A 14,023-nucleotide genomic window follows, 5' to 3' on the forward strand; every position below is an offset into this window, starting at 1 on the left:
GTTTTGCTATTGTATTTTATACTGCCATTGTACGTGTATGGTCAATGTAATTGCTGTGCAGTGTTTCGTGCTAATTTGTAAACCTAGTTAGTGTTATAATACAATTGTTTATTATATGCCATTTTTGTTTTCTGTTGTTTTCACAATGCTATCTTCTATGTACAGATTTCTGGGTTAACCTATTGATTCAATTTGGAGGTCAACCAGTAACACAATGTATATTTATTGATAATAATGCCATTTCATATTTACCTTTAGATGATTGCCTTCACCATATCAGAGATTGCCAGTTCATTTCACGAGTCTCACAAGATTGTGTTCTAAAGTAGCGAGGTTGTAAATAACTTGATTTGTACAACTGGTTGTGGTAGGCTTGGTTACGAGGTAGGATGTGGAAAGGTAACAATAGTGTTAGGTATCAATTCCCAAATTGAAACAATATGTTAACTTAGAAATCTGTATGTAAAAGAACTGTGTGTGAAAACAACAAACAACCAACATGTGGTTTTCAATCAACAAATATATTACCAAATTCATAAACTTTACAAATCAATACAATTTACTGCACAGCAATTACAGTGGCAGTAAACAACAGAGTGGTAGTACAATATTCAATGGCAATAAACAATATAATTGCAGTCGTCAGTATTAAATACACACATAGCAAAAGTCAGTGATAATTATATATATTCATCCAGCTACGACAGTGGTCAAGCTTCCGAGACGGAATGGGCAGGGAGTTAGGGATAATGAGCGATCCTCACACGAAAGCTGTGATGTAACTGCGTGAGACATAAGTAAACACGCTCTTGTCTCCTAATATAGTCTGACCAGATGGTGAAAAATTCCACATAGTGCCCTCACCAGTCCATCGGCACCAGAGCATTAAAGAAGTTTCCATATCATGCTATCACCGACAGCAGTATACCGGGCCGGAATTCACACTGCAAGCTAAAATCACTGTTTAACAATAAAATAAACCATCATTGAACAATAGCGAACGATGGTGAGAGTGCAGTCGACTACGATATGGCTACAGAAGACAGTCTGTCACAGTCTGTGATCAAGTAGAATCTTCACATTTGCCAGTTGCTTTCTGGCTCCAAAAAGTTGTGACATGTACTGATGCTGATGAACATTTGACATCACGATCCACTTGGAAAGATGACAAAAGCGTTAAAGTAATTTTGCTATTTACTGAAATAAATGGAACTTGAAGGTTAAATATTTATAACAGTAAGATCACTGTTTTTCGAAACGGTGGACTATTATTTTGCTCTGAAACATTTTGCAAATTATCTTGAAAACTATCTAGCTAAAAATTTATTGATGTTCACCTTTCCTCATCTTGTTCATGGTACTTAACCCAAGATACATTGGCGTACCAACCTTGGAAAGTTATCCAAATATTGAAAAGTAAATCTGTTATGTTTCAAAAGCTTCCCATAATTATACAGCTTTATATTTATGATATTACAATCATGCCAATTGTATTATATGGATCTGACGTACGGGGTCTCCGACCTCCCCCAGGTGTTGATATAAACCATGACAGGTTTTGTAAATTAATTTTGGGTCTTAAACGCCAAACCCCGAATAAAGTTGCGACAGTATAATAATAACAGAAATTTCAGATATTGGCCATTTTGTGTGTTCAGTATAAGTAGAATCAGAATACAATTGCCCCAAATGTCCATTCTATGCAGACTTATTGTGTCCATGTAAAGCAGCAAAAACTTAACATGCTATCCCCAGCTCAAATCCGCCTTTATTAACAGTCCAGGTAAATATATGTTTTTAGCACTTATGAAACGCAACAGATATTTTACATGTCATTGAGTATCCGAGGTAGTAATACTTCCTACTGTTACATCATAAGGCAGACACTTTGGCGCTCTCTGTCATATATACTAGGTCTTGCATAGTGGTCCAGTATCCTCATGATGCAATAAACAATGCAATGCTACAGGAGACCGCCGACACCTGGAAGGGAGTATTGTATTCCACGACAACATACAACGTGTTCATGTACAGTTGTTCTTGTGCGATGCCTGTCTATTATGATGATAATCTATACAAAACACAACCAGTGTGCAGACTCCCGACGCTATGTACACGGCCCCGGCGAAGAAGAACGACGCAAGGTAGTTGTCCGTTACATCGTACATCCAACCTGAAACGATTAATCAGGGGAATTATAAAGTGTGCAGAGTTCGTGAGTACATTAGGTAACGACTTTGTTGAATACAGTGGTGCACATAGCTACTTGGCATTGTGGCCGCATGAAAACCTTGATTTTAAAGTTTACCGCCACAGAAATAGTGAAATCGCCAAACAGAGCACTGGGTGTCAATCGGATGGTGGTAAGGATTATAAAGTTAATAAACTGTTTGATAATTTGGTTCAACCCTTCCTGTCTTATGGACCCTGCAGCGAGATTCCGTTTAGCAGTGGCTAGTACAACACTAAGCCTGGCTTTTTATGGTAAAATAGGTTTCTGATTGTTTTTCTGAATTATGGAAAGACAAAGGTAAATCTAGCAGGAATAGGCTCTGCACATACCGTCTTTTTAAAGGCTCTGCAAGCTGAACCTTATGTCAATACGAATTTTAGCAGATCATATCGAAGAATTTTGAATAAATTTCGTAGTGGTACGTTACACCTTAAGCCCTCGTAAATGAAAGTGTTTGTAAACGCTGTCCTAATATGAGGTAGAACATGAAGTCCATTTTATAGTAACGTGTGACCTGTATTCAGATCTTAGATGTGAGCTATGGAAGGAAGCAGCTGCCTGTCCAATCACACAGTAATAAAGCCCCTGGTCGCTCTGCTGCCTGCAATGTATAGACGGCTAAGTCAGTCGGTTGACCTGCTGGTGGTGATGATATGATGGTTGCTACTCCTCCTACTGACCTGCTAGTGGTGATGATATGATGGCTGCTTCTCCTCCTACTGACCTGCTAGTGGTGATGATATGATGGCTGCTTCTCCTCCTACTGACCTGCTAGTGGTGATGATATGATGGCTGCTTCTCCTCCTACTGACCTGTTAGTGGTGATGATATGATGGTTGCTACTCCTCCTACTGACCTGCTGGTGGTGATGATATGATGGTTGCTACTCCTCCTACTGACCTGCTGGTGGTGATGATATGATGGTTGCTACTCCTCCTACTGACCTGTTAGTGGTGATGATATGATGGTTGCTACTCCTCCTACTGACCTGCTAGTAGTGATGATATGATGGTTGCTACTCCTCCTACTGACCTGCTAGTGGTGATGATATGATGGTTGCTACTCCTCCTACTGACCTGCTAGTGGTGATGATATGATGGTTGCTACTCCTCCTACTGACCTGTTAGTGGTGATGATATGATGGTTGCTTCTCCCCCTACTGACCTGTTAGTGGTGATGATATGATGGTTGCTACTCCTCCTACTGACCTGCTAGTGGTGATGATATGATGGTTGCTACTCCTCCTACTGACCTGCTAGTGGTGATGATATGATGGTTGCTACTCCTCCTACTGACCTGCTAGTGGTGATGATATGATGGTTGCTACTTCTCCTACTGACCTGTTAGTGGTGATGATATGATGGTTGCCTCTCCCCCTACTGACCTGCTAGTAGTGATGATATGATGGTTGCTACTCCTCCTACTGACCTGCTAGTGGTGATGATATGATGGTTGCTACTCCTCCTACTGACCTGTTAGTGGTGATGATATGATGGTTGCTTCTCCCCCTACTGACCTGTTAGTGGTGATGATATGATGGTTGCTACTCCTCCTACTGACCTGCTAGTGGTGATGATATGATGGTTGCTACTCCTCCTACTGACCTGCTAGTGGTGATGATATGATGGTTGCTACTCCTCCTACTGACCTGCTAGTGGTGATGATATGATGGTTGCTACTTCTCCTACTGACCTGTTAGTGGTGATGATATGATGGTTGCCTCTCCCCCTACTGACCTGCTAGTAGTGATGATATGATGGTTGCTACTCCTCCTACTGACCTGTTAGTGGTGATGATATGATGGCTGCTACTCCTCCTACTGACCTGCTAGTGGTGATGACATGATGGTTGCCTCTCCCCCTACTGACCTGCTAGTAGTGATGATATGATGGTTGCTACTCCTCCTACTGACCTGTTAGTGGTGATGATATGATGGCTGCTACTCCTCCTACTGACCTGCTAGTGGTGATGATATGATGGCTGCTTCTCCCCCTACTGACCTGCTAGTGGTGATGATATGATGGCTGCTTCTCCCCCTACTGACCTGCTAGTGGTGATGATATGATGGTTGCTACTCCTCCAGAGAAGATGAGGAAGCCGATGCCCCTGTTGGTATTCTTCAGGCCAACAATGTCCGCCACTATGACGCCGAGGAATGCACCCCATATGCCTGGAGGTGCACAGCATACAGGTGAGGGAGTGGGTAAGGGAGTGAGTGAGTGAGTGAATATGGTTTAAGGCCGCTTTAAGCAACATTCCGGCACAAGAAATGGGCTCCACACATTGTTCATTTCGAGAATCAAACTCGGGTCTTTAGTCACTAGACTACCCCACCGCTCCCACATCATACACGAGTTCATGGGTATAAAAGTATATATACAAGTTGGTGTGGAGTATAAAAGTAAATATACAAGTTTTGTCGAGTATAAAAGTATATATACAAGTTGGTGTCGAGTATAAGAGTATATATACAAGTTGGTGTCAAGCATAAAAGTATATATACAAGTTGGTGTCGAGTATAAAAGTATATATACAAGTTGGTGTCGAGTATAAAAGTATATATACAAGTTGGTGTCAAGTATAAAAGTATATATACAAGTTGGTGTCGAGTATAAAAGTATATTATCAAGTTGGTTTCGAGTATGAAAGTATATTATCAAGTTGGTTTCGAGTATGAAAGTATATATACAAGTTGGTGTCTAGTATAAAAGTATATATACAAGTTGGTGTCAAGTATAAAAGTATATATACAAGTTGGTGTCAAGTATAAAAGTATACATAGAAGTTAGTGTCGAATGTAGAAGTATATATTCAAGTTGGTGTCAAGTATAAAAGTATATATAGAAGTTGGTGTCAAGCATAAAAGTATATATACAAGTTGGTGTCAAGTATAAAAGTATACATTTAAGTTGGTGTCAAGTATAAAAGTATATATACAAGTTGGTGTCAAGTATAAAAGTACATATATACAAGTTGGTGTCAAGTATAAAAGTATATATAGAAGTTGGTGTCAAGTATAAAAGTATATTATCAAGTTGGTTTCGAGTATGAAAGTATATTATCAAGTTGGTTTCGAGTATGAAAGTATATATACAAGTTGGTGTCAAGTATAAAAGTATATATACAAGTTGGTGTCGAGTATAAAAGTATATTATCAAGTTGGTTTCGAGTATGAAAGTATATTATCAAGTTGGTTTCGAGTATGAAAGTATATATACAAGTTGGTGTCTAGTATAAAAGTATATATACAAGTTGGTGTCAAGTATAAAAGTATATATAGAAGTTGGTGTCAAGCATAAAAGTATATATACAAGTTGGTGTCAAGTATAAAAGTATACATTTAAGTTGGTGTCAAGTATAAAAGTATATATACAAGTTGGTGTCAAGTATAAAAGTACATATATACAAGTTGGTGTCAAGTATAAAAGTATATATAGAAGTTGGTGTCAAGTATAAAAGTATATTATCAAGTTGGTTTCGAGTATGAAAGTATATTATCAAGTTGGTTTCGAGTATGAAAGTATATATACAAGTTGGTGTCAAGTATAAAAGTATATATACAAGTTGGTGTCGAGTATAAAAGTATATTATCAAGTTGGTTTCGAGTATGAAAGTATATTATCAAGTTGGTTTCGAGTATGAAAGTATATATACAAGTTGGTGTCTAGTATAAAAGTATATATTCAAGTTGGTGTCAAGTATAAAAGTATATATAGAAGTTGGTGTCAAGCATAAAAGTATATATACAAGTTGGTGTCAAGTATAAAAGTATACATTTAAGTTGGTGTCAAGTATAAAAGTATATATACAAGTTGGTGTCAAGTATAAAAGTACATATATACAAGTTGGTGTCAAGTATAAAAGTATATATAGACGTTGGTGTCAAGTATAAAAGTATATTATCAAGTTGGTTTCGAGTATGAAAGTATATTATCAAGTTGGTTTCGAGTATGAAAGTATATATACAAGTTGGTGTCTAGTATAAAAGTATATATACAAGTTGGTGTCAAGTATAAAAGTATATATACAAGTTGGTGTCAAGTATAAAAGTATATATACAAGTTGGTGTCAAGTGTAAAAGTATACATTTAAGTTGGTGTCAAGTATAAAAGTATATATACAAGTTGGTGTCGAGTATAAAAGTATATATACAAGTTGGTGTCAAGCATAAAAATATATATACAAGTTGGTGTCAAGTATAAAGGTGTATATACAAGTTGGTGTCGATTATAAAAGTATACATAGAAGTTAGTGTCGAATGTAGAAGTATATATACAAGTTGGTGTCAAGTATAAAAGTATATATAGAAGTTGGTGTCAAGCATAAAAGTATATATACAAGTTGGTGTCAAGTATAAAAGTATACATTTAAGTTGGTGTCAAGTATAAAAGTATATATACAAGTTGGTGTCAAGTATAAAAGTACATATATACAAGTGGGTGTCAAGTATAAAAGTATATATATAAGTTGGTGTCAAGTATAAAAGTATATATATAAGTTGGTGTCGAGTATAAAAGTATATATAGAAGTTGGTGTCAAGTATAAAAGTGTATATATAAGTCGGTGTCGAGTATACAATTATACATACAAGTTGGTGTCGAGTATCAAAGTATATATACAAGTTGGTGTCAAGTATAAAAGTATATATACAAGTTGGTGTGGAGTATAAAAGTATAAATACAAGTTGGTGTCGAGTATAATAGTATACATACAAGTTGGTGTCAAGTATAAAAGTATATATACAAGTTGGTGTCGAGTATAAAAGTATATATACAAGTTGGTGTCGAGTATAAAAGTATATATACAAGTTGGTGTCAAGCATAAAAATATATATACAAGTTGGTGTCAAGTATAAAGGTGTATATACAAGTTGGTGTCGATTATAAAAGTATACATAGAAGTTAGTGTCGAATGTAGAAGTATATATACAAGTTGGTGTCAAGTATAAAAGTATATATAGAAGTTGGTGTCAAGCATAAAAGTATATATACAAGTTGGTGTCAAGTATAAAAGTATACATTTAAGTTGGTGTCAAGTATAAAAGTATATATACAAGTTGGTGTCAAGTATAAAAGTACATATATACAAGTGGGTGTCAAGTATAAAAGTATATATATAAGTTGGTGTCAAGTATAAAAGTATATATATAAGTTGGTGTCGAGTATAAAAGTATATATAGAAGTTGGTGTCAAGTATAAAAGTGTATATATAAGTCGGTGTCGAGTATACAATTATACATACAAGTTGGTGTCGAGTATCAAAGTATATATACAAGTTGGTGTCAAGTATAAAAGTATATATACAAGTTGGTGTGGAGTATAAAAGTATAAATACAAGTTGGTGTCGAGTATAATAGTATACATACAAGTTGGTGTCAAGTATAAAAGTATATATACAAGTTGGTGTCGAGTATAAAAGTATATATAGAAGTTGGTGTCGAGTATAAAAGTATATATAAGTTGGTGTCAAGTATAAAAGTATATATACAAGTTGGTGTGGAGTATAAAAGTATATATACAAGCTGGTGTCGAGTATAATAGTATACATACAAGTTGGTGTCGAGTATAAAAGTATATATACAAGTTGGTGTCGTGTATAAAAGCATATATACAAGTTGGTGTCGAGTATAAATGTGTATATTTAAGTTGGTGTCAAGTATAAAAGTATATATACAAGTTGGTGTCAAGTATAAAAGTATACATTTAAGTTGGTGTCAAGTATAAAAGTATATATACAAGTTGGTGTCAAGTATAAAAGTACAAATATACAAGTTGGTGTCCAGTATAAAAGTATATATATAAGTTGGTGTCGAGTATAAAAGTATATATACAAGTTGGTGTCAAGTATAAAAGTATATATATAAGTTGGTGTCGAGTATAAAAGTATATATAGAAGTTGGTGTCGAGTATAAAAGTGTATATATAAGTTGGTGTCGAGTATAAAAGTATATATACAAGTTGGTGTCGAGTATAAAAGTATATATACAAGTTGGTGTCAAGCATAAAAGTATATATACAAGTTGGTGTGGAGTATAAAAGTATATATACAAGTTGGTGTCAAGTATAAAAGTATACATACAAGTTGGTGTCAAGTATAAAAGTATATATACAAGTTGGTGTAGAGTATAAAAGTATACATACAAGTTGGTGTCGTGTATAAAAGTATATATAGAAGCTGGTGTCGAGTATAATAGTATACATACAAGTTGGTGTCGAGTATAAAAGTATATATACAAGTTGGTGTCGAGTATAATAGTATACATACAAGTTGGTGTCAAGTATAAAAGTATATATACAAGTTGGTGTCAAGTATAAAAGTATACATACAAGTTGGTGTCAAGTATAAAAGTATATATTCAAGTTGGTGCAGAGTATAAAAGTATATATACAAGTTGGTGTCGAGTATAAAAGCATATATACAAGTTGGTGTCGAGTATAAATGTGTATATGTAAGTTGGTGTCAAGTATAAAAGTATATATACATGTTGGTGTCGAGTATAAAAGTACATATATACAAGTTGGTGTCGAGTATAAAAGTATATATACAAGTTGGTGTCGAGTATAATAGTATACATACAAGTTGGTGTCAAGTATAAAAGTATATATACAAGTTGGTGTCAAGTGTAAAAGTATACATTTAAGTTGGTGTCAAGTATAAAAGTATATATACAAGTTGGTGTCGAGTATAAAAGTATATATACAAGTTGGTGTCAAACATAAAAATATATATACAAGTTGGTGTCAAGTATAAAGGTGTATATACAAGTTGGTGTCGATTATAAAAGTATACATAGAAGTTAGTGTCGAATGTAGAAGTATATATACAAGTTGGTGTCAAGTATAAAAGTATATATAGAAGTTGGTGTCAAGCATAAAAGTATATATACAAGTTGGTGTCAAGTATAAAAGTATACATTTAAGTTGGTGTCAAGTATAAAAGTATATATACAAGTTGGTGTCAAGTATAAAAGTACATATATACAAGTGGGTGTCAAGTATAAAAGTATATATAGAAGTTGGTGTCAAGTATAAAAGTATATATATAAGTTGGTGTCGAGTATAAAAGTATATATAGAAGTTGGTGTCAAGCATAAAAGTGTATATATAAGTTGGTGTCGAGTATACAATTATACATACAAGTTGGTGTCGAGTATAAAAGTATATATACAAGTTGGTGTCAAGTATAAAAGTATATATACAAGTTGGTGTGGAGTATAAAAGTATATATATAAGTTGGTGTCGAGTATAATAGTATACATACAAGTTTGTGTCGAGTATAAAAGTATATATACAAGTTGGTGTCGAGTATAAAAGTATATATAGAAGTTGGTGTCGAGTATAAAAGTATATATAAGTTGGTGTCAAGTATAAAAGTATATATACAAGTTGGTGTGGAGTATAAAAGTATATATACAAGCTGGTGTCGAGTATAATAGTATACATACAAGTTGGTGTCGAGTATAAAAGTATATATACAAGTTGGTGTCGTGTATAAAAGCATATATACAAGTTGGTGTCGAGTATAAATGTGTATATTTAAGTTGGTGTCAAGTATAAAAGTATATATACAAGTTGGTGTCGAGTATAAAAGTATATATACAAGTTGGTGTCAAGCATAAAAGTATATATACAAGTTGGTGTGGAGTATAAAAGTATATATACAAGTTGGTGTCAAGTATAAAAGTATACATACAAGTTGGTGTCAAGTATAAAAGTATATATACAAGTTGGTGTAGAGTATAAAAGTATACATACAAGTTGGTGTCGTGTATAAAAGTATATATAGAAGCTGGTGTCGAGTATAATAGTATACATACAAGTTGGTGTCGAGTATAAAAGTATATATACAAGTTGGTGTCGAGTATAATAGTATACATACAAGTTGGTGTCAAGTATAAAAGTATATATACAAGTTGGTGTCAAGTATAAAAGTATACATACAAGTTGGTGTCAAGTATAAAAGTATATATTCAAGTTGGTGCAGAGTATAAAAGTATATATACAAGTTGGTGTCGAGTATAAAAGCATATATACAAGTTGGTGTCGAGTATAAATGTGTATATATAAGTTGGTGTCAAGTATAAAAGTATATATACATGTTGGTGTCGAGTATAAAAGTACATATATACAAGTTGGTGTCGAGTATAAAAGTATATATACAAGTTGGTGTCGAGTATAATAGTATACATACAAGTTGGTGTCAAGTATAAAAGTATGTATACATGTTAGTGTCGAGTATAAAAGTATATATAGAAGTTGGTGTCGAGTATAAAAGTGTATATATAAGTTGGTGTCAAGTATAAAAGTATATATACAAGTTGGTGTGGAGTATAAAAGTATATATACAAGTTGGTGTCGAGTATAATAGTATACATACAAGTTGGTGTCGAGTATAAAAGTATATATACAAGTTGGTGTCGTGTATAAAAGCATATATACAAGTTGGTGTCGAGTATAAATGTGTATATTTAAGTTGGTGTCAAGTATAAAAGTATATATACAAGTTGGTGTCGAGTATAAAAGTATATATACAAGTTGGTGTCAAGTATAAAAGTATATATACAAGTTGGTGTGGAGTATAAAAGTATATATACAAGTTGGTGTCAAGTATAAAAGTATACATACAAGTTGGTGTCAAGTATAAAAGTATATATACAAGTTGGTGTGGAGTATAAAAGTATATATACAAGTTGGTGTCGAGTATAATAGTATACATACAAGTTGGTGTCGAGTATAAAAGTATATATAGAAGTTGGTGTCAAGCATAAAAGTATATATAGAAGTTGGTGTCAAGCATAAAAGTATATATACAAGTTGGTGTCAAGTATAAAAGTATACATTTAAGTTGGTGTCAAGTATAAAAGTATATATACAAGTTGGTGTCAAGTATAAAAGTACAAATATACAAGTTGGTGTCCAGTATAAAAGTATATATATAAGTTGGTGTCGAGTATAAAAGTATATATACAAGTTGGTGTCAAGTATAAAAGTATATATATAAGTTGGTGTCGAGTATAAAAGTATATATAGAAGTTGGTGTCGAGTATAAAAGTGTATATATAAGTTGGTGTCGAGTATAAAAGTATATATACAAGTTGGTGTCGAGTATAAAAGTATATATACAAGTTGGTGTGGAGTATAAAAGTATATATACAAGTTGGTGTGGAGTATAAAAGTATATATACAAGTTGGTGTCAAGTATAAAAGTATACATACAAGTTGGTGTCAAGTATAAAAGTATATATACAAGTTGGTGTAGAGTATAAAAGTATACATACAAGTTGGTGTCGTGTATAAAAGTATATATAGAAGCTGGTGTCGAGTATAATAGTATACATACAAGTTGGTGTCGAGTATAAAAGTATATATACAAGTTGGTGTCGAGTATAATAGTATACATACAAGTTGGTGTCAAGTATAAAAGTATATATACAAGTTGGTGTCAAGTATAAAAGTATACATACAAGTTGGTGTCAAGTATAAAAGTATATATTCAAGTTGGTGCAGAGTATAAAAGTATATATACAAGTTGGTGTCGAGTATAAAAGCATATATACAAGTTGGTGTCGAGTATAAATGTGTATATGTAAGTTGGTGTCAAGTATAAAAGTATATATACATGTTGGTGTCGAGTATAAAAGTACATATATACAAGTTGGTGTCGAGTATAAAAGTATATATACAAGTTGGTGTCGAGTATAATAGTATACATACAAGTTGGTGTCAAGTATAAAAGTATATATACAAGTTGGTGTCAAGTGTAAAAGTATACATTTAAGTTGGTGTCAAGTATAAAAGTATATATACAAGTTGGTGTCGAGTATAAAAGTATATATACAAGTTGGTGTCAAACATAAAAATATATATACAAGTTGGTGTCAAGTATAAAGGTGTATATACAAGTTGGTGTCGATTATAAAAGTATACATAGAAGTTAGTGTCGAATGTAGAAGTATATATACAAGTTGGTGTCAAGTATAAAAGTATATATAGAAGTTGGTGTCAAGCATAAAAGTATATATACAAGTTGGTGTCAAGTATAAAAGTATACATTTAAGTTGGTGTCAAGTATAAAAGTATATATACAAGTTGGTGTCAAGTATAAAAGTACATATATACAAGTGGGTGTCAAGTATAAAAGTATATATAGAAGTTGGTGTCAAGTATAAAAGTATATATATAAGTTGGTGTCGAGTATAAAAGTATATATAGAAGTTGGTGTCAAGCATAAAAGTGTATATATAAGTTGGTGTCGAGTATACAATTATACATACAAGTTGGTGTCGAGTATAAAAGTATATATACAAGTTGGTGTCAAGTATAAAAGTATATATACAAGTTGGTGTGGAGTATAAAAGTATATATATAAGTTGGTGTCGAGTATAATAGTATACATACAAGTTGGTGTCAAGTATAAAAGTATATATACAAGTTGGTGTCGAGTATAAAAGTATATATAGAAGTTGGTGTCGAGTATAAAAGTATATATAAGTTGGTGTCAAGTATAAAAGTATATATACAAGTTGGTGTGGAGTATAAAAGTATATATACAAGCTGGTGTCGAGTATAATAGTATACATACAAGTTGGTGTCGAGTATAAAAGTATATATACAAGTTGGTGTCGTGTATAAAAGCATATATACAAGTTGGTGTCGAGTATAAATGTGTATATTTAAGTTGGTGTCAAGTATAAAAGTATATATACAAGTTGGTGTCGAGTATAAAAGTATATATACAAGTTGGTGTCAAGCATAAAAGTATATATACAAGTTGGTGTGGAGTATAAAAGTATATATACAAGTTGGTGTCAAGTATAAAAGTATACATACAAGTTGGTGTCAAGTATAAAAGTATATATACAAGTTGGTGTAGAGTATAAAAGTATACATACAAGTTGGTGTCGTGTATAAAAGTATATATAGAAGCTGGTGTCGAGTATAATAGTATACATACAAGTTGGTGTCGAGTATAAAAGTATATATACAAGTTGGTGTCGAGTATAATAGTATACATACAAGTTGGTGTCAAGTATAAAAGTATATATACAAGTTGGTGTCAAGTATAAAAGTATACATACAAGTTGGTGTCAAGTATAAAAGTATATATTCAAGTTGGTGCAGAGTATAAAAGTATATATACAAGTTGGTGTCGAGTATAAAAGCATATATACAAGTTGGTGTCGAGTATAAATGTGTATATATAAGTTGGTGTCAAGTATAAAAGTATATATACATGTTGGTGTCGAGTATAAAAGTACATATATACAAGTTGGTGTCGAGTATAAAAGTATATATACAAGTTGGTGTCGAGTATAATAGTATACATACAAGTTGGTGTCAAGTATAAAAGTATGTATACATGTTGGTGTCGAGTATAAAAGTATATATAGAAGTTGGTGTCGAGTATAAAAGTGTATATATAAGTTGGTGTCAAGTATAAAAGTATATATACAAGTTGGTGTGGAGTATAAAAGTATATATACAAGTTGGTGTCGAGTATAATAGTATACATACAAGTTGGTGTCGAGTATAAAAGTATATATACAAGTTGGTGTCGTGTATAAAAGCATATATACAAGTTGGTGTCGAGTATAAATGTGTATATTTAAGTTGGTGTCAAGTATAAAAGTATATATACAAGTTGGTGTCAAGTGTAAAAGTATACATTTAAGTTGGTGTCAAGTATAAAAGTATATATACAAGTTGGTGTCGAGTATAAAAGTATATATACAAGTTGGTGTCAAACATAAAAATATATATACAAGTTGGTGTCAAGTATAAAGGTGTATAT

At 32.8% G+C, this 14,023-nt stretch overlaps 1 protein-coding gene across 2 annotated transcripts in view; it reads right to left on the reverse strand.

The window, feature by feature from the left end:
- Positions 1–1,748: 1,748 nt before the first annotated feature.
- Positions 1,749–14,023, reverse strand: part of LOC124114417 (monocarboxylate transporter 12-like) — a 32,624-nt gene continuing 20,349 nt past the window's right edge. For both annotated transcript variants that reach the window (XM_048386904.1, XM_048386903.1), the window contains exons 6-7: positions 4,278–4,403; positions 1,749–2,173 (exon numbers count right to left, since the gene is read on the reverse strand). In XM_048386904.1, coding sequence (XP_048242861.1) covers positions 2,025–2,173; positions 4,278–4,403 — 275 coding nt within the window. In that variant the 3' untranslated portion in view covers positions 1,749–2,024. The remainder of the gene's footprint in view (positions 2,174–4,277; positions 4,404–14,023) is intronic.

The sequence above is a fragment of the Haliotis rufescens genome, unplaced genomic scaffold (genome assembly GCF_023055435.1).
Source record: "Haliotis rufescens isolate VD_foot unplaced genomic scaffold, xgHalRufe1.0.p SCAF_61, whole genome shotgun sequence".
NCBI lineage: Eukaryota > Metazoa > Mollusca > Gastropoda > Lepetellida > Haliotidae > Haliotis > Haliotis rufescens.